Source organism: Pelodiscus sinensis, chromosome 5 (assembly GCF_049634645.1).
Source record: "Pelodiscus sinensis isolate JC-2024 chromosome 5, ASM4963464v1, whole genome shotgun sequence".
NCBI classification, from domain to species: domain Eukaryota; kingdom Metazoa; phylum Chordata; order Testudines; family Trionychidae; genus Pelodiscus; species Pelodiscus sinensis.
Genome location: NC_134715.1, coordinates 111324294 through 111342772, shown reverse-complemented (window position 1 = coordinate 111342772; position 18479 = coordinate 111324294). Strand labels below are relative to the sequence as shown.

Here is an 18479-nt window from a genome sequence, read left to right as displayed (position 1 = left end):
CCCAGAGCCCACACCCCTGAACCCAACTCCCTGCCCAAGCCCTGTGTGCCTTCCCTCACCCAAATTCCTTCCTGAAGCACACACCCTGCACCACTCCCATGTCTCAACCCTCTTCCCCAGCTTGGAACCTGCTCCCACACGCTGATCCCTCTTGGTCCCCTTGTTTTTAGGTCAAATCCCACTCCTGCATACCAGATCCTTCACCCCAGAGCCTGCACCCCCAGTGGGAACCCCCTCCCACTGCCAAGTTCCTTGCTGCAGCCTAGAGCCTTCTCCCACACTCCAAATCCCTCAGTCCCAGCTGTCTCCTGCACTCCAGTCTCCACAGCTCTGGCTCCACAACCCATTCAGGGTACACTCCAATGCACCCTGCCTCAGCCTGCAGCCTCCTCCCATACTCCAAATCCCTTAGGCCATCCAGCCCTAAGATCTCTCCTGCACCCCAATCCTCTAATCCCCCCAACCTCAGAGCCTGTACCCCCAGCCAGAGACCTCACCCCCTCCCACAGCCCAGCTCCCTGAGTCAGCTCAGTGAAAATGAGCAAGTGACAGAGTGGGGATGGAGTGAGCAGGGACAGGGCCTTGGAGAAGGATGGGGCAAGGAGGCGGGGTGGGGCCAGGGTGTTCAGTTTTCTGTGACTACAAAGTTGGCAACCCTAGTCTTGCTCAAAGACATAGCTTGCAATGTAACTGAGAGATGGAGGAATCTGTGCTCAGGTGGACTGATACAGGAAAGCTAGTTCCAGTGTCATGGGATTTCATGGAGAATGTCCAGCCTGTGGCATCCAGCCTGTGATTTCCAGCCACTTCTAGCAAGGAGGCTTCAGATAACTTTTGCTGTGCAATTCTGGGAGCTTGGCACTAGCAGAGAGGCAGTTCTTCAATTTCTAGGTAACTTTTCTGGCAATCTTAGCAGAGATGCTAAGGACTGCAAGTAAATGGAAAATGTAAGGCCCCCAACTAGGATGGAGGCAAGAATCCAGCAACATAGGAGGTGTCACTCCTTGATCTGTGGAACTGCAGATGTCCTTCACCTCTAGAGCTGTTTCAGAAACATTCAAATTCCTTATAGCAATGTCATTTAAAAAGATAAATTTAACTGTTCTTTCAGACTGCTAGGAGAACAATAAGCCAACTTCAGAAGAGAGAATGCCATATCTCTGTTGTTCAGAAAAGCCCAAGGAAAGGCACCTTTCCCTCTAGCCATGAGATTTAAACAACCTGACACTTGTAGGAGCTGTATCTTGCTTGTATGATAGACCCTGGAGGTGACTTGGGGGAGGAGGTGACTGAAAACAGCACTTGTACTGTCTTACCTTTTTCAGCAATGCTATCATGCCCTTGCACCATGTGGATGAGTAATGAACTCTTTCTATCTTGAACATGTTAAGGATCTCATCAATTGGAGTGGCTGAATGAATTTCATAGGGCCTCTATGGTAAAGTTAAAATAATATCAATGTAAAATCAATAACAAAGGTTATAAACACAGCAAACAAACAAAATCCTTGTTTTCCCTACTCACTATTGTTTACACTGAAAAACAACATTTCTCTAAACATAGAAGACAAGACTAACACTTCTCGTGTGGATTGTGTATTCATTTCTTTAGTAATAAAGAATGTAAACACTGTACATGGTGGTTTATATCTTTTTAGTTTTTTTTCCTTTGTAAGAAACTTTTGTATTATTTATAGCAGTGGGAAGTCTTTCAAGGTCAGTTAAAACTAGATTTATGAATATTTTTGTCCTTGGGAGACGTCTGTGTGATGTGTAGGTTATTTATTTATTTAGTAGTAATAACAGAAGATGAGCTTGGAGGCCACAGTAGAGATCAGGGTACCGTTAGCCTCGGTGCTGTACTTACACTTAGTAATAGATAATCTAAATAGACAAGACAAAGACAGGAAGAATCAATATCTTCATTTTGCTGATGAGTAATAGAAGCACAGAGATATTAAATGACTTGACAAAGATAATATGACAAATCTGTGTCAGAGCCAAAATATAAAACCAAATCTTATATATCTCAAACCATCCATATTCCCCATCCTCTTATGGTTACATGATGAAATTAAGTTTGTTTGCTTGGTCAGTAACTGGACATGTTTGCAGTCATGCTTCCGCTTGCATCTGCTGATCTTACAAAACAATTTGTTTTTTAAGCTTATTATACTGCTTCAACCTCAATCATATTTTAGAGTACTGTCAAAAAATTTGCCATGGATGTTTTTTGGTTAATTTGAACTATCCAAGCTTCATGGTATTTTTGGCTGTCTCTTTTGATATTCTAGGCACTTGCAGCTCCCATGTTTTTCAATGGGAAGTGGGCTGCTTCGTCCCTCTGAGAATCATGTTACTAGTGATTTGTTCTATGCAGAACACCGGGAAGGGAAAATGGGAGAATTATGGTTTTGCATTTTATAAGTATTTCCCCTCAACAATCTGGTTTCACACACAATTATTTAATTTTCACAGTGGACACTTAAAGTCAATGGCAAAGTCAAGGATAGCCCAAAAACATTGACTCTAGTTCCTGTTCTGCTCACTAGAGTACACTACCTCTGTTGAGAACACAACTTTATAAGACTATAAAAACAGCTTTTTACCATTTTCTTTAAGTGTATTAGTTTTTTCATAAACTATCACTCCACCCAGTCTTATTATTAATTGTCATCACACTCTATGAGTTGTAAGGATGTGTAACTTGTTCACTCTCTTCTCATGAATGCCTCCATTTAGCTGAGGTTATGTGCCTGTATGCTTTTGCTACTTCTGCTCCAGGACAGAGTGGAGTTCCAGAACTCCCTCCTCTGGATTGTCTTAGGACCAGGCTTCTTTTTCCTCCACAGTAGCTACAAGGGATGTAATAGCATAGACGATTAAACAATTAACTGAAAAGCAAAATCTTATCGGTTAATGCTATCGACAACACGTATCTTCCCCTCCCCTGCCAGTAAATTTTTAGAGGGCTGGCCATCAACGTGGCTCAGTCCCAGCTGGTGCTGGGTCCCCAGAGCTACCCCAACTGTGGCTCTGCAGGGAAAGTAATTAGGCGGTGAGGCAGCACAGCTCAGTCCTGGCTCATACCAGGTCCTTGGAGCTCCCCCCACTGCTCTGCATTCAAAATGTTCTGGGAGCTAGGCGTACAGAGAGTGGGGATAGGTCCCAAACGAAGTACGATTCAGGACTGAGCTGGGATGCCTACCTGCCCAGCTCCTAAATTACTTTTTCTGCAGAGCTGCAGTGAGGGTAGCTCCCAGGACCTGGTGCGAGTCAGGATTGCATGCTATCCCTTATTGATTAATTGTCTAGTTGACAATTTTTGTGTTGATTACACAATTACTAAATTCCATGCTTTTTAACATCCCTAATATCTACTGAATGGCTGGGGGGACCCAAGCCCACACACTACTCTGGATCACAGCTCAGGGATCCTCTAAATAGCAGTTGTGTGATATGTCCCAATCATTACAGCTGTATTGCTATTTTCATTCCCTGGGCCATTTCCCTATGTCACTGCACCATTCTTGCCCTTACCTCAGTGATTTGTCTCAAAAGTCCCAGCAGCACCTTATCCAGGGTTCTGCAGCTCTTCCTACCAGCATACCTGGTCTTCAATAGCCAACCCTGGGCATCTGTTCAGTGTGCAGTAAATTCTCCACAGTGAGCTGTCCATGGTACTGCTACTCTCACAGCCAGCCAGTCACCTAGTCTGCAGTCCTTGTGCTCCAAAGAGGAACTGGCTGGCTTTGGCCCAGCAGCTTTCTCTATAATGGCTTGTTGGGATCTCATTGGCTGCCTCTGACACCACCACTCCAGGAAGACTTCTCTACTGTTTTTCCCCTAGGGTGCAGTGTAGCAAAGCCACAAGCCTCCAGCAGGGGCTTTGGGGCCTAGTCCACCCTATCATAGCATGGTATAATATTTTAACTTGAGCATTCCTGGGGTTTACAGGAGCAGCATAATCAGATTAAATTAACTCTGCCAAGAATGGATAGGAATTTGTTGATAGATGTAGAGACCTTGTTTCACTTTCTAGACCAAACCAGGCAAGAGCAATGGAAAGAAACTATTTCCAAACTGAATAGCACTCAATTCAATCACAAAGCCTGATGAATTATTAAAAGCAAGAGACTCCAGTCTTAGCAAGAAACAATGCCCAGTTACAGAAAACTCCATTGAATCCCAGTTGTGGCCAGTGGCAGACCACCTAAATAAGACTAAGTTTTCAGCCACACAGTTAAAATTGTAATTAATAAGAGATGGCAGGTGCCTAGTCAGATGCAAACCTGATGTCACCTTTCTCTGCTCAAGAACTGAACATGGATACACACAACTGCAACCTAACAAGGCTTTTGGCATATACAATGTCAATAATGAGTTAATCTCTCATTTTGGACAAAACACCAAAAGCTAGCTGCTTCAATTCCTGATTAGCTGTATCTAGAATTGCAGCATTCCAAAAGGCTGCTGACGAGCAAACATCAGAGTTGTTTCCATTTCCAACAAAAGTAAACCACTGACAGAGCCAAATAGCTACCAGCAATTTCTGTGTTGTGTGGTACCTATAAATTGCTGTACGCAGAGTCTTTGTATCCATGTTGGTTGCAGATATTAGAGACAAGGTGGGTGAAGTAATACCTTTTATTAGACCGACTTCAGTTGACGAGACAAGCTTCTAAGCTGACACAGCTCTTCTTCAGTTCCTGTGAAAGCTCAAACGTGTGTCTCCTTCATCAACAGAAGGTGGTCCAATAAAAAGCATTTCCTCACCCCCTTGTCTCTAAAAATCAATGGAAAGACTAACCTTGATGCAGATTAATGAGGCAGTTGAGCATCAGCTGTCTCACATTTTGGCATACTGCCTCACATTTTGGCTGGATTCAGAGGGGACAATGCACCTAAGACCAAAAACTTCATCTCACTGACATAAAAGCTGCATTTGAGACAGGAAAAAAAGTTGGCGCAATCCTTATTTAATCTCATGGTAGCCTACAACAGTGTGTGGCCCATCAATCTGCCTGCCACACTGCTAAAAGTGATTTCGTGTAAGCTGATAGTGCAGTTCATCCAAGAAATGATTAGCAACCAAAGCTCTACTATGACAGACAGGGAGAAAGTCAGTTGTCATAAACTGCTCCACAATGGTCCTTCCACAAAGGTCAGTTTTGGCTCTGTTTTTGTTCAATATACACTCATGTAACTTTCCTGAAACCCAAGCAGAGAAGTATGCATGTGCTGATTCCATCTGTGTTGCTGGAAATGACTTCTACAGGATCAAAGGAAATTTTAGCCAGGACAGGACACTTTGGCCAATTACTTGCAGCAATGGAAACTAATTCTCAATTAAATCAAGACAATGGCAGCTACTTTCCATCAAAACAATCACCTTGCTAAGCAACCCCCTCTGACTTGTGTCCAAAGACAGCCATTGCCATTCCATCCAACTGTCATATATTTGGGAGTAAAACTTGACCATAGCTAGACATACTAGTCTGAACTGGATTACCTGAAATGGAAGCTCTCTTTCTGTACCGCCTTAACATAAAAACGATTGGGAAACTTTCAGGGAGCAGGCCCATTGTCTTTTATACAGCTGCATTAGCCTGGTGTTTATTCCACTCAGAATACAGTTCTGAGGTCTGGAAGTGGAGCTGCCACATTCAGCTTGTTAGGTGGGTGAATTCAGTGGGCCTCATATTGTTAGTGGATGCTTGAACTATACACTGACCTGCAGCACTTTAGAGAAAATAGTATTATGGGCTTTCACGGGTACAACCCACTTCTTCAGATGGATTGTGCCCATGAAAGTTCATGATACCATCTACATTTTTGTTAGTCTCTAAGATGCTGAAAGACATTCATTGTTTTTATTTTTTTCAGTTACAGACTAACATGGCTACCTCTCTGACACTTTTACACACTGACCTCTAGTCTGCATCTGCTAGCACACATAGCTCTGCCAGACTTTTATGAAGATACCACAGCTATTAAGTCTGCCTAGAGACCTGTGATAGATAAAACCAATCTACTCATGCTCAATGAGGACCTCATCCTGAAAGAAAATGTTTCTGAATCTTCTCTTCTGGCCTATGAAGAACCCCTCAGCCTCTTCAAGCTCATTGTCAGAAGCAAGCTACCCATGCACAAGGACATGCTAACTTAAAGCGGTACCAGACCCTGTCAGAACAACTGAAGCAAAACCCACAGACATATCTTCATTGTTGCAATGATCAACCCCCTCCCTCACAACACATCTTTCAAGATCCATGGGTCCTACAAATGCCTATCACATCATATGACATATCTCATCAAGCGTGCTATATGTCCTAACAGCAACTGTGTGTGAAATCAGACAATCACTGTGCTCTCAAAAGAGCTCATACAGGAAAAACAATCAAAAAAACCAAAGCACCACTTCCACTTTTCACACAGTGCTTACTCTATATCTGACCTATCCATTCTCATCCTTAAATGAAACCTCCAAATCCAAAGACGAGCCTGTGAGTTATAATGCAGTCTTATCTACCCCAGAAGTTCTAGAGCACTTGCACTGGCTGGCCAGAACAGGGCATGCCCCAGTGCCCCAAGTGGAGTGTGAGTGGAGTTTTTTTTCTCTTGGCTTCTCTCTTGGGAGTTTTTATGATATGCTGGAAGGGAACCATGCACTGAGTAGTGTATAGTATAAATTCCAAACTGCTATGGTAGCTACAGCCCTGCTTTCATAACATGCTGTTTTGGCTGGCTGGTGTTGCGCAGTACCATACAACAAGAACAGCTGTGAGTTTTATGAACCTTCCCCCACACAAGGTTAGATCCATCTAACAAGGGTGGAGGTCAATAAGAACATAAAGTCAACACCACCAAAAAGCAATTAATTTTTTTTACTTAACTTCTCGTGATCTCCATCAGACCATTTTGTATAGTACCCGTATTTTATCACCAGCTCCAGAGTGAGATACGATCTAACTGGCAAATTATTTGGACACATGATAGCAAGTTTATGCCTCTCTCAGCCTCTCTTTTCCCCTGCATTAATGGTTTTGTGGTTCTGCTTCCTGTGGGATTCCTGCAGCTACCTCTGAAACATGTGGTGCTAGCCACTGAGAAAGCCATGACTAGAAAGACCATGGCTGTGATCCAGTATGGCAATTCCTTTGCTCCTATGGAAATGAGCCATATGTGGGAATAAGGGAAATAACTGGGCAGGCTGCATGACCTTGCAGTCCTGTATAAGCCCTGCTTCCTCACTGGGGGCCTGAAGCTTGTGTGTTTAATGGCTAGGAACATATATAGGTGTTGAGTACTTTTCCTTACCCCTATTACTCCTTCTCTCTTGTGCTTTGTGCTCCTCTGATTGGACCTTCTCTAGACAATAGAAAATAGGGCTTACAATTTAGAAAAACAAGCACTATTCCCCTACTTTAGACAAGGCCATGGACTAATCTTTCTCCAGCATGACAGCCTGCTCCACAAGCAACAAACCCAACTCAGTAAGACAGAAATGCCTACCTGGGTCATCAGAGGGATGGTGGTGTTTTTATTTTAACATGGTTTTGAAACTCAGCTTCCATTCCAGCCATGTTTTGTCAGAGAAATTCATTCTGGGAAGATTGTTCTGAGCTTGGCAAATACATACCTACCTAATCTACATAATTATTCAGTTATTAAAGTAATTGGCAGCTCTTTGTAATCAGGGCTGGAATTCCTCTGTTGTGCACTCCATCACAATTTTCTCTTCCTGAGTACCCCATCTGTCAACAGACTGCTGTTAAAGCACTATGGGGTTCTTTCATGGTTTTTTATCCAAAGCAGAACTGGTAGCAGTGCCTTTTATTGGGGATGCCAACACTTATGACAATACTTTGTTTTTGGTTATGTTAAGCTTTGTCAATATGTAACCATTGGACTAAACATTTACATGCTATCCTGTTTGCTCTACTTAGAATTTGAAATTTTAGGTCAGGGTTCTGTTTGATACCACATGTTTATACCATGGGAGCTGATCGGTGTTGGGGCCTTTTGGTGTTCCTGTAATACAAGCAGTAACTATGACTTCTCTAGACAAGGTATTCCATCATGCAGCAAGGAGTTATAAAATCCTCCTCTCCCCTACCCACCTCCAAAAAAGGGATGAAATATAAAATGAAAAATGAAAACCATAAGCCACTTTTATTTAAAGTGCTATCTCCCATGGGGAATGCTAACTCAATATTGAACAGTGTTGTGTTTTATTCCTTTGGGAACAAAACAGAATGGAATTTTTCATTATCTTCTTTGAAACTCAACCATGCTTTGGAAGATTTTTCATTAAGCTCTTTCACATAATTGATTAAATAAGTAATGAGCGCTCTGGCTTATACGCCTTTCCTGTGGTTGGTCCGAATGAGTTGGCATATTATATTAACCATTCTAAGGTATTGCTCAAGAGAGCAAAGATATAATAAAATCCCATAATACTGAACTTCTCCATTGACAAATTGTAATTGTTTCCAATTTGATATACGCATGCATTGAGGACTCAGTCCTGTAGCTCATATTTACATAAACAGTTTCATTAGCAAAGCTTGCAGGAGTGGTCCTTAAAATGTTTCATTTGAACATACCATGCAATTTTCTCTCCCCTTTTTGTGAACTGACATGAAATAATTACTAGAGCTGGGAGAAAGCTTCACAACAAAATATAAATGAGGAAATTACTTTTAGTTGGAAGGTACACTGGAAACCCAAATCTCATGTCGTGTTCGCCCAAAGTTTGGAATGAAAGTTAAGCAAAAGGAGACAGACACTGCAAACATTTCAACTGTCAGGCAATACATTAAAGAAAACCAAACACTCTTACCCAACCCCGCAGCAATTCATATGCTGTAATTCCTAGTGACCACCAGTCTACTGGGTATGAATATCCTGGGCCTCCATCCATAAAAGCCTGGAACACTTCTGGAGCTAAAATAAATAAATAAAATCGAATGAAGTACATTGTACTTTCAAGGTTAAAGATTAGCTTGTTAATAACATCTGCATTTGGAAAAATGAATAAGTGAGCAGTTGGGTGAAAGTAACCACCCAATCTGCACTCAGATACATAGAATTTCTTTCAGGTGTGTACAAAAGAAATTGAGGGTTTTGCATGCCCAACTACACTGCTTGGTGTCCAACATTCAGGCTGTAGTCTTTCCTCCATACATATCGGGGAGGACCGTATATATTGGGGAAAAGGGGAGGGGAGCACATGGCCCACAGGCTGGTTCCGGCCCCCAGTTTACTTTGACCTGACCTGAAACAAGGCTCAGTGGCATGAGCCAGTGCTTGTGCTCCAGACCTGTGGGGGGCACCAAAGCTTGGAGACTTGCCGCGGGGGCTGGAGGGCAAGTGCTGGCTCACCCTGCTATGTGGGGAAGCTCCAAACCTCCCAGCAAGCAGGATCAAAGTAAGCTGGGGGCCAGATCTGAAAGATAAAGTCCCACCTCTTCAAACACTTCCTGAAGTAGAGTTCTCCAGGTTTCTAGACATTACCCTATACGTAAGTATACTATAACAGCCTCCATTGGAAAGCTCTATATTGGAACATGTCTACCTAGCTCAGAAGACAATTACCCTGCTAGAGGCTGAGAATAAAGCAGGCAAAATATTATTCATTATTTTAAAAATACCCAACTGTGCATTGAAAAAATCATTAGATTTTTAATTCATTGTTTATTAAATATTTCTAGATATATAGAGGTATATGCATTTCTGAAGTGGGGAAATTAAAAAACTGAAATATGTTTGCTTCTTAATGCCTGGAAGATTAAAATGAATAAATGAACACTGTGCACCAAATTTAACTCTGGTGTAAACAGGGGAGAGGGAGAGAGCCCCTGCTGCCCGCCTCGCCCTGGAGGGCCAGGGAGGGAAGAAGGGAGCTCTTCCTGCTCTGGCAGGGACCAGGGGGATAGAGAGAGCCTCCTCAGGGGCCCATCTAGGGGCTCTTTCAGGCTGGGCCAGAAGTGGAGGGAGAGCCCCCCTTCACCTCAGGAGGGGCCAAGGATAGGAGCGAGAGAGGCCCCTGCCCTGGGAATGGTTGGGGGAAAGAGAGACCCCCCACTAGTCCCTGGGGACAAGCCGGTGAGTGGGATGTTCAGTCTCTGCTGCCCTGGGCTGCCCTCAGGGAGAAGCCAGAAGCCACCCCATCCCATACCTCAAGTCCTTCCTCACTCCTGAACCCTTATCCTGAGCCCCTTCTGTGGCATAGTGGGGATGCTGTCTGCTCTGTCCCCCTGCGGGGTCTCCCTGCGCTATGATGTGTGATTCCCACTGACTCACCCAAATGTGTATTAACCCAGACACCTTGGCTCAGCCTGAGGAGATAACAGGGGATTCCCAGGGGGAGAGACAAAGGGAGAGAGGCAGAGACCAACAGGAGGCTTCAGTTGCTGGCGGGGAAACAGGAGGGAGCGAGGCTAACCTGGGGGCTGGAGGTCTAGGGGGGTGATGGACCACCCTAACCCAAGGGATCTGAGGCATCCTGGCCCAGACTCCTGTAGCAATATCACGTCTAGGCTGTGCTTTATCCTGGAGAAGCAATAAACCCTCTATTCTACTGGCTGGTGGAGTCTGTCCTTGCTGCAGACGGGGTGCAGGATTTGGGGGGAACCCCAACTGCACCACCATACCTCCTAACCCCCAACTCTCACTCTTGCATCTCCCACGCACCCAGCCTCATGCCCAGAGCTCCCCACTTCCCCAGGGCCCTGCCCTGACTTCTGCAGCTCTTACACTGCCTGCTCCCTGCTCTGAAGGACCTGTGTAATGCCAGGAAAGGCTTCTAGTTATGTATAAATCAGGCCTAATTTGTGATAAATAAACTCTTTAGGAAGTGATCAATACCACAGAAATAGCTTGCCAACAAAAAAGTCTTTCATCTTTCCAAATCAGATATAGTGTTAATTAACTTTAGTAAGAGAAACCCCCCCTCTCAATAAGACATCTGTAGAATCTGTAGGAAATCACATACAACTGAGAAAAGATATGAAATGAAAAAGCAGCCTCAGCATCATCTCAGTAACCCCTGTGAAAACATCACATTCTTAGGGTAATTTCTAAACCATGATGCCCAAAGAAGTAGAATCATGGCGCTAGTTTGTAATTACTAGGTGAGTTCTTCCATGGCCATAGCATCTAGACTAATGTACTATATTACAGTCTCATCACTTTTAATCACACGCTAATGTGGCAGTAAATCATCTATCCTCTAGTCTAGACACACCTAGTTCAGGGCAGCAAACCGGGGTTTGACGCTCATTTAAGGAATCAGTTTTAACTAAATAAAATGAGCTCCTTTGGAGATGTATGTGACTTTTTTATCATTTCACGACACATCTTGGAGATCTAGATTAAACTCCCTTAAGTGGTAAATTCAGAAAGCCCATAAACCCATTATTCACATCTTAAGCTGTAATTACATAGAGAGAAGTTCTTTATGAAATGTACTGCTGGAATATAACAGTTTGTTTTTCTTACATGCACGAGTCATAATTCTGCCTTATTCATATATCAGGACATTTTAAAAATGATTGAGCTGAAAGACAGTAAGGAAGGCTTGCTTGCTATCTAGGCACATTACTTTGTTATACCGGTGCTGCATGACCCTCACTACTTGTTTCATAGCTTCACTGTTTCCATGAGGGGAAGGGTCCCTGTTTCATTTTTTGTGGGACAGCAATGAAAGTGCTTTATTGATGTAATGTTAGAATTGTGTGAGTGGGTTGTAACACTGCCAGACAACTACAGCGGGGGTTTTCTAATTCAGCAACTGTGTTATTTATTCATTTTGTTTTATTTGTTGTGTCTGAGAGCTGCAGTGAACAATGTCACCTCATCCCTGAATTAGACTGATCAGCAGGATGTGCTTCAAGTTCCAGTGCAGAGCCAAATGTTTGTTTGGTTTTGAGGTCTATTTAAAGGTGTGCTGCTTTCCCACCTTAAGTTGGTGACAGTGTTCTCAGATCAGAAAATTAACATTTAGGCTCCTATTTTCTAAACCAGATAAGCAGCTTTTCTCTGCTTTAATGGTATTTGTTTTTTATCCAGAGCAACTCTCTGTAGTCCAACAGCTTGAGCGCCAGTTTTAGGATTTAAACACTTGCTTTACAAGATGAGAAGAGTTTGAGTTAAGGTGTTGCATCAATTATGGCAAGTTACATGGTGATCTTATATGGCTGTACTGAAGTCAATGAAAGTTTTGCCATTGACTTGCATGGCACCAGGATGTCAACCTTGGGCCCTGATTCAGCAAAGCACTTAAGCACATGTGTACAGTAATGTGTTTAAGCCTGAGAATGTGGTTCAAATTAAGCACAGAATCATAGAATACTAGAACTGGAAGGAACCTTGAGAAGTCCAGTGCCCTATACTCATGGCAGGGTCAAGCACCATCCAAATCACCCCTGACAGGTACTTGTCTAACTCAATCTCCAATGCTGGAGTTTCCACAACCTTCCCAGGCAATTTTATTCCAATGATTAACCACTCTATTAGGAAGTTTTTCCTAATGTCTGACCTAAACTTTCATTGCTGCAATTTAAGTTCACTGCTTCTTGTCCTGTCATCAGAGGCTAAGCATGTTTCTGAATTGGGAACTTGGGTCCATAGGATACCATCAGATCTTCATCACAAAGCTCTGTAATTTGCATTTACTTTGGGGGTAATTCTGCACCAAACAATTACAAATTCTGCACACAATATTTTAAAATTCTGATAAATTCTGCATATTTTAGTTGACAAAATATTGGACTGTAACCACACCAGTTTCAATTATTTTCTGAATTTATTTAAATTACAATACAATGGATGGAGAATGAGAGTGAGAGCATTTTGGAGGAAATCTCCAAACTGCATTTGTCTAATAGTAATGTAGTGACGTTTTGACCCATTATTTCTGGTTATTAGTCAACAAATATATAGTCATATGTTCAGTGTTACATTATAGGCAACTGAAGAGTAAGTGAGGGCTGAGGAATCGATCTCACAATTTATATTGGCTATTAACTATCTCCAGAAAGCTAAGTGCCAAACAATTAATGGAGCACATTGTAATATGAATTTTGTTCAAACCCCAAATTTAGACCAGTTCTTATCACTAAAGCACCATAAGCATTTATAAGTCCATACTTTCCTTTACACCACTCTGGCAGTGTAAAAAAATCTTTAAAAAACATTTACATCTCTTTTATATTCCTGGAGAAATTCACAAAGACAATGAAACAATTCACGAAGCAGACAGGCTGCTACATTCTTCTCTGTGCCAAGCCCACCTCCTCAGAAACATTCCAAAGTCTTGCCTTTCCACACCAAACATGCTACAATAACAAGCAAGACAGACAGAGTGTCTCTTTCTCTCACATGCATGACTACCCACCCCTCTGCCCCATCCCAGCAGAAAGTTGGACACGTGACCACTCTTTTGGGCTTCCCTTTGCTTCCCCATCAGAAGTCATTTTTCTGAGGGGAAGCAAAGAAATATGCAGGGAACACTAATTCTGTGCATGTACAGTCATACAGAATTCCTTCAGGAGTAAACATGATTGGTGAACTTCAGGGCATGACAATAACCACCTTGCTGAATTATGGATCCATGAGAGAATGCAATCCTGAAAAGGAGCAGCATGTCCTTCTCAATGTCTAGTAGCATGAGCTCTAGGTACTACAACCTCACAGAGGAGGGTCTGATGCAGACCCTTCAGTTCTTGATGTGTTCCCAAAAACACAGGTTTCAAGCAAGTAATAGAGGACTTACTAGGACTGACAAAAATAAAGGGTGCAAATGCCCCTAAACATAAGGACTTCAACAGTGACAATAAAGTTCAGACCAACAGCCACTAACTCAGCTCTGACAAGCCTCCCAGAAAAGGGCTCTAAAGCTAAGTCTCCCTGGAACTGCACTGCACTACCTTCCTCGAGGCAGGTGGCTGCCTGTTTCCTCCTGCTGTTGTTACTACTGAAACTGTCCCTGCAACAACATTTACACAGCCAGCTTCCAGGCTAGATCTCCAGTCCTTGCCTTTCTCCTCAATTGGTCCCCTGTCACTTCAGCATAGCCTTCTTGCTGTGCCTGTGATTTTGAGCTTGCTGAGTCCTGAACCTGCTAACATAGTGCTCTCCTCTGGCTAGGTACTTTCCATTCAAGTGGCAGAAGAAGGCAGCATTTTTGGTAGATTATTCTCAAAGCAGAAGCCTTACAGAATTAAAACAAAAGCCCGATTTTCAGAGTTATCTGCAGTTCCCATTGAATCTAAGGGATTACATTTTTGTCACATTCAGGGCTGGCCCACAACATTTTGGCATGTGAGGCGGGGAGCTCAAATGATACCCCCTTTTCTCCTGCCTGCCTGTTATGTCTCTTGTGCCCTCTTTCCTCCAGCACAGCACTCCACTATCTCTGTGCATCTAGAGCAGAGAGAAGAAATATGCACCAGCATCAGACAAAATTTTCTACACTCTGGGTCCTAGAGGCGCCCCCCCACACACACACACAATCTAGCACCTGAGGCAGTCGCCTCAGTTTGCCTCATGGGAAGGACAGCCCTGGTAACATTCCTCCCGTCTCTGCCTTCCTCTCTCCATATCACTATATTGTGCCTTCCTCTCTCCATATCTATCACTATATTGTGCCTTCCTCTCTCCATATCACTATGTCTACTTGTTGTGTGTTAGTTTGTATAGTAGTTTCACTGCTCCTTTTAAAGGCTGAACTCAACAGAAACTATAGATGTTGAGAACTTCTGGAAATCAGACCTTAAGACACTAGCACCCATAACGGTGGACACTTTTGAAAATGAAGATCTCGGGGACCAAACAACCTTTTGTCCTATGTAAAAAGGTTTATCCCACTGTACATTCCAATGGTATTGTGAGTGAAGGTCACACCCATTCCACACAATATTGAATAAAACTGGAAACCTAGAGTGGTAGCGAAACAGACTGGGATAGAGAGAAGTCGATGTTCCACGTTAGGACATCTATGTCAACTTTAACTGATAAGTGATACCAAGGATGTTTTACCAGCAGGTATGATAATGAACAAGCTCATACTTTTAACTGCGAAGACTCTCAGAGTTATTAATTTCTTTCTCCTGCGCCTTTATACTTTTTTTCTCTTAACATACTTATAATCCTGTTACATTTTATGCTCATTTGCTTTCTTGAAAATTGACAAAATGAACCTATTTGCTGGTAAACAGAGTCTGTTTGTATACATTCAAGTGTCCTCCCATTGTTTTTAATGAATAAACATCATACAGTCTCCTTTTCCAGAGTGCTATGTTTTAAGATATTGTATCCCTCTATCATTCAAAGAACTACAATGCCATCTTATTGCGGATCATCGTAGATTCTAAGGCCAGATGGGATCACTATGATCATCTAGTTTGATTGCCTGTATAACAAAGGTCATAGCACTTCCCTATCATAATTACTGTTGAAAGTGTGTGTGGCTTTTTTAAAAAAAATCCAATAATAAATTTTAAAATTTCCAGTGATAGAAAATCCACAACCATCACTGATAAATTTTTCAAAATGTTAATTACCCTCCTGCCTCTGCACCCAGATCTCTCAGTATAGGGACTTTTGATACATTAGCCCATCACATTTTTTGCCTTAGCTGTTCTCCAAATATGATCTCACTCTGATAACTATAATTAAGCAGAAAAACTGCAAAACATGTTTCTTTCAGGGTACTACAGTTGTTCTGATGGGTCTGCCCAATATTACTAGACATGACTAACTCCAAATTGCCTTAATCTATCTATATCAGTGTTCCATGCTCACCATTATTCATTTTAATTGTGTACTTTGAACTTCAAGTACATGTTATGAAATAGATCATTTCTGACAAATTAATATATAGATATTATTCCACTCTGCAGTTGTCATAGCAGCCAAATGATCATACTTCGACAGCATAATAACAATGATACAGTTTATGGTTATAGGTGTGTTGTAGAAAATGACAAAACAGACTAGAATTTTTAGTTAATCTACTGATAATTCTGCTCCCAACTTGTGTTATGTCCTCAGTATCCAACATTAACTTGTACGCTCTTGCAACAAAGGGAATATAAATATAATTGCAAACAACATCACACTCATTTTTTATGGTCATATAAAACATTATTTAAACTAGCATCAGTTGTTCTGAAAGACCCTATACATAGGCCACAACATTGCTCAGAGCTAACATTAAAGTGAGGTTGCCTGAAGTTAGGTACCTAAAGAAAAGTCGTCTGGTGAACATCTGTGGTTCCCACAGAATTCAATGGCCCAAAGGTAAATGCTTAGCATTTTTGAAAATCAGGCCATTTGTAATTAGGTGCTTCACTTCAAGGCACCCAGGTTTGAAAATGTTGACCATGATAAATTAATCTGTTTGAGGAGTTTTACCTTTCAAAGTGACTGGCCCAAACAGAGAATATTGATTACCTTCTTTGAGAGGTTACTGTTATGATCACACCAGTATGCACAGTCGGACATTACCAAATGAGGGCCCTGGCATGCCTCTGAGATGAATCCCAGTTGCTATCAGGAAAGAAAGTTTCTTTTCTGATGAGCTGTTTTAGTTTCAACCTTTGAGTAAGAACCTAATTGAAGAGCTCTAGAGTGTCTATCCCAGTACTGCATTTGAACCTGATTGGTTTTGATTGAGGAAGCTATGGGAGGCTTACAGCAGTGATTTTTCACCCTCAGAGGTATTGTTGTGGTTTCTCATGGGCTGCCTAGAACTGTGCAAAAGCAGTGAAAGAGAGAGAGGGGAAAAAATGCAGTGCAGACATTTTTAAGTGACCTTTATTTTTTTCTAATGCATCTTTTGGTTTGCAATATGTGTAAGCAATCATGATAGCAGTGCAAGGCAATTCCTGAAGATTAATTACTGGCTGAAAATAGCTTATGGCCTCAGATGCAGCTGAGTGCTCCTAACCCTAGCCGGTCATTAATTCCTCTGAAATGTCGTGTACTCAGGTCCTCATTGCTACTATAAGTTGAAAATAAAAATTTAAAAAATGATAGTTAGATAGCCTTTTATCTAACAGGCGAGGGAGTTTGCATTGGTATGCACATGACTATTGCTAAAGAACTAATGCTTTGACGCAATAGTCAATCAGACTGGTGGTGGCATTATCTCCAGATGCTAAGCATCAGTGAAGAAGTGAGAAATCTGCATACTATTGTGTGGGAGATAAGAATCATTTACGTTCATAGCATATGATAGCTGCAGCATGTTCTGCTCATTCAATGGCACTCATATACCACAGAGATGGGGGCTCTATAAGAACCTAGACAGGTAAGGTTATACATATAAATAACATACAGAACTAATACTGTGTGTGTCATACAAAAGTATGCATCTAAATTGTAGGCTTCAAACCTGCAAAAATTTATCTATGGGCTTAACTTTATGCACGGAGTATTCCGGTTGAGTGAGTAAAGTTAGGCACATGTATAAGTCTTTGAAGCATCAGAAGCAAAGTTCCTAGGGATAGGGGAGATTATATTTCTATATCTTAGCAAGGACCAGGCACTTGAGTGTAGTTACCAACTAATTAGTAAAATGCAAACATACATGCATACTCTCTGGTATTGGGCCAAATGGTCTATGGCTAATCTTAACATGCCAACATAGGGGAATTCATTGAAGTACAATCCTCAACAAAATTCCTAGTGCATGTTAGACTAGTCAATGGGGGAGAATAGATGCCTAAATTGCAGCCATGGGTAACAGGAAATCACAATGTAACTTTCTCAGTTGCTGTGGTGATGAATGTTATATAAATGGCTTTAAGTACATAAAATACAGAGTTGCAAGAGATAACTTATTAATTAGTCCAAGAAAAGACAAGTTTGTATGAATCAAAGTCTCTTTGATGAATAAATAGCAAGATAATCTATATTGTGTAGTTGAAGATTGTTAATTCAAAGCCACAATCACAATTTGATCAAAAGAGATGGAGCTAGATTTTCAAAGGTATTAGATTCCCAAAGAGGCAGATAGGCATCTAGTAGGATGTTCAAAACACCTACATAGGTTGGACACCTAATTTCTATTGACTTTAATGGAAGTTAGGTGCCTTAATACCTTTGTAAATCTGACCCATGTGTAGAAACATGTGAATCAATCATAGATGTGGATGAGTGCTCCTCAGAATAATTAATAATTTTGTCAGGATTACAATGACCCTGTGTTCTATCAAACAAACGAAAGCACAGGGTGAGGACAAACCAAACCAATATCTCCGAAAGCAGAGTCTGCTTCCTCATTTTCACAAAACAGAATTAGAAAAACACATCTCAGAGAGAGATTTACTGCATTTCTAATGGGGCCATATTGATATTAAAAGGAGACACATTGTAGATGAAGACAGATCCTTGAGGCATTAGCGGACCTCAAAATCTGGGCAACAAAAGCACCGGCCCACCTTTGTATCCAAAGCCAGTCTCCTGCCT

The 18479-nt window shown here is 41.9% G+C and overlaps 1 protein-coding gene across 7 annotated transcripts in view; it reads right to left on the bottom strand.

Annotated features, from left to right (window-relative positions):
- Positions 1-18479, bottom strand: part of STK32B (serine/threonine kinase 32B) — a 288545-nt gene that overhangs the window by 60817 nt on the left and 209249 nt on the right. For 5 of the 7 annotated variants that reach the window (XM_014576105.3, XM_075930748.1, XM_006128198.4 and 2 more), the window contains 3 exons: positions 8845-8948; positions 7320-7370; positions 1317-1433 (listed from right to left, as the gene is read on the bottom strand). In XM_014576105.3, coding sequence (XP_014431591.2) covers positions 1317-1433; positions 7320-7370; positions 8845-8948 — 272 coding nt within the window. The remainder of the gene's footprint in view (positions 1-1316; positions 1434-7319; positions 7371-8844; positions 8949-18479) is intronic. The other 2 variants (XM_014576106.3, XM_006128199.4) reach the window with 1 other exon arrangement.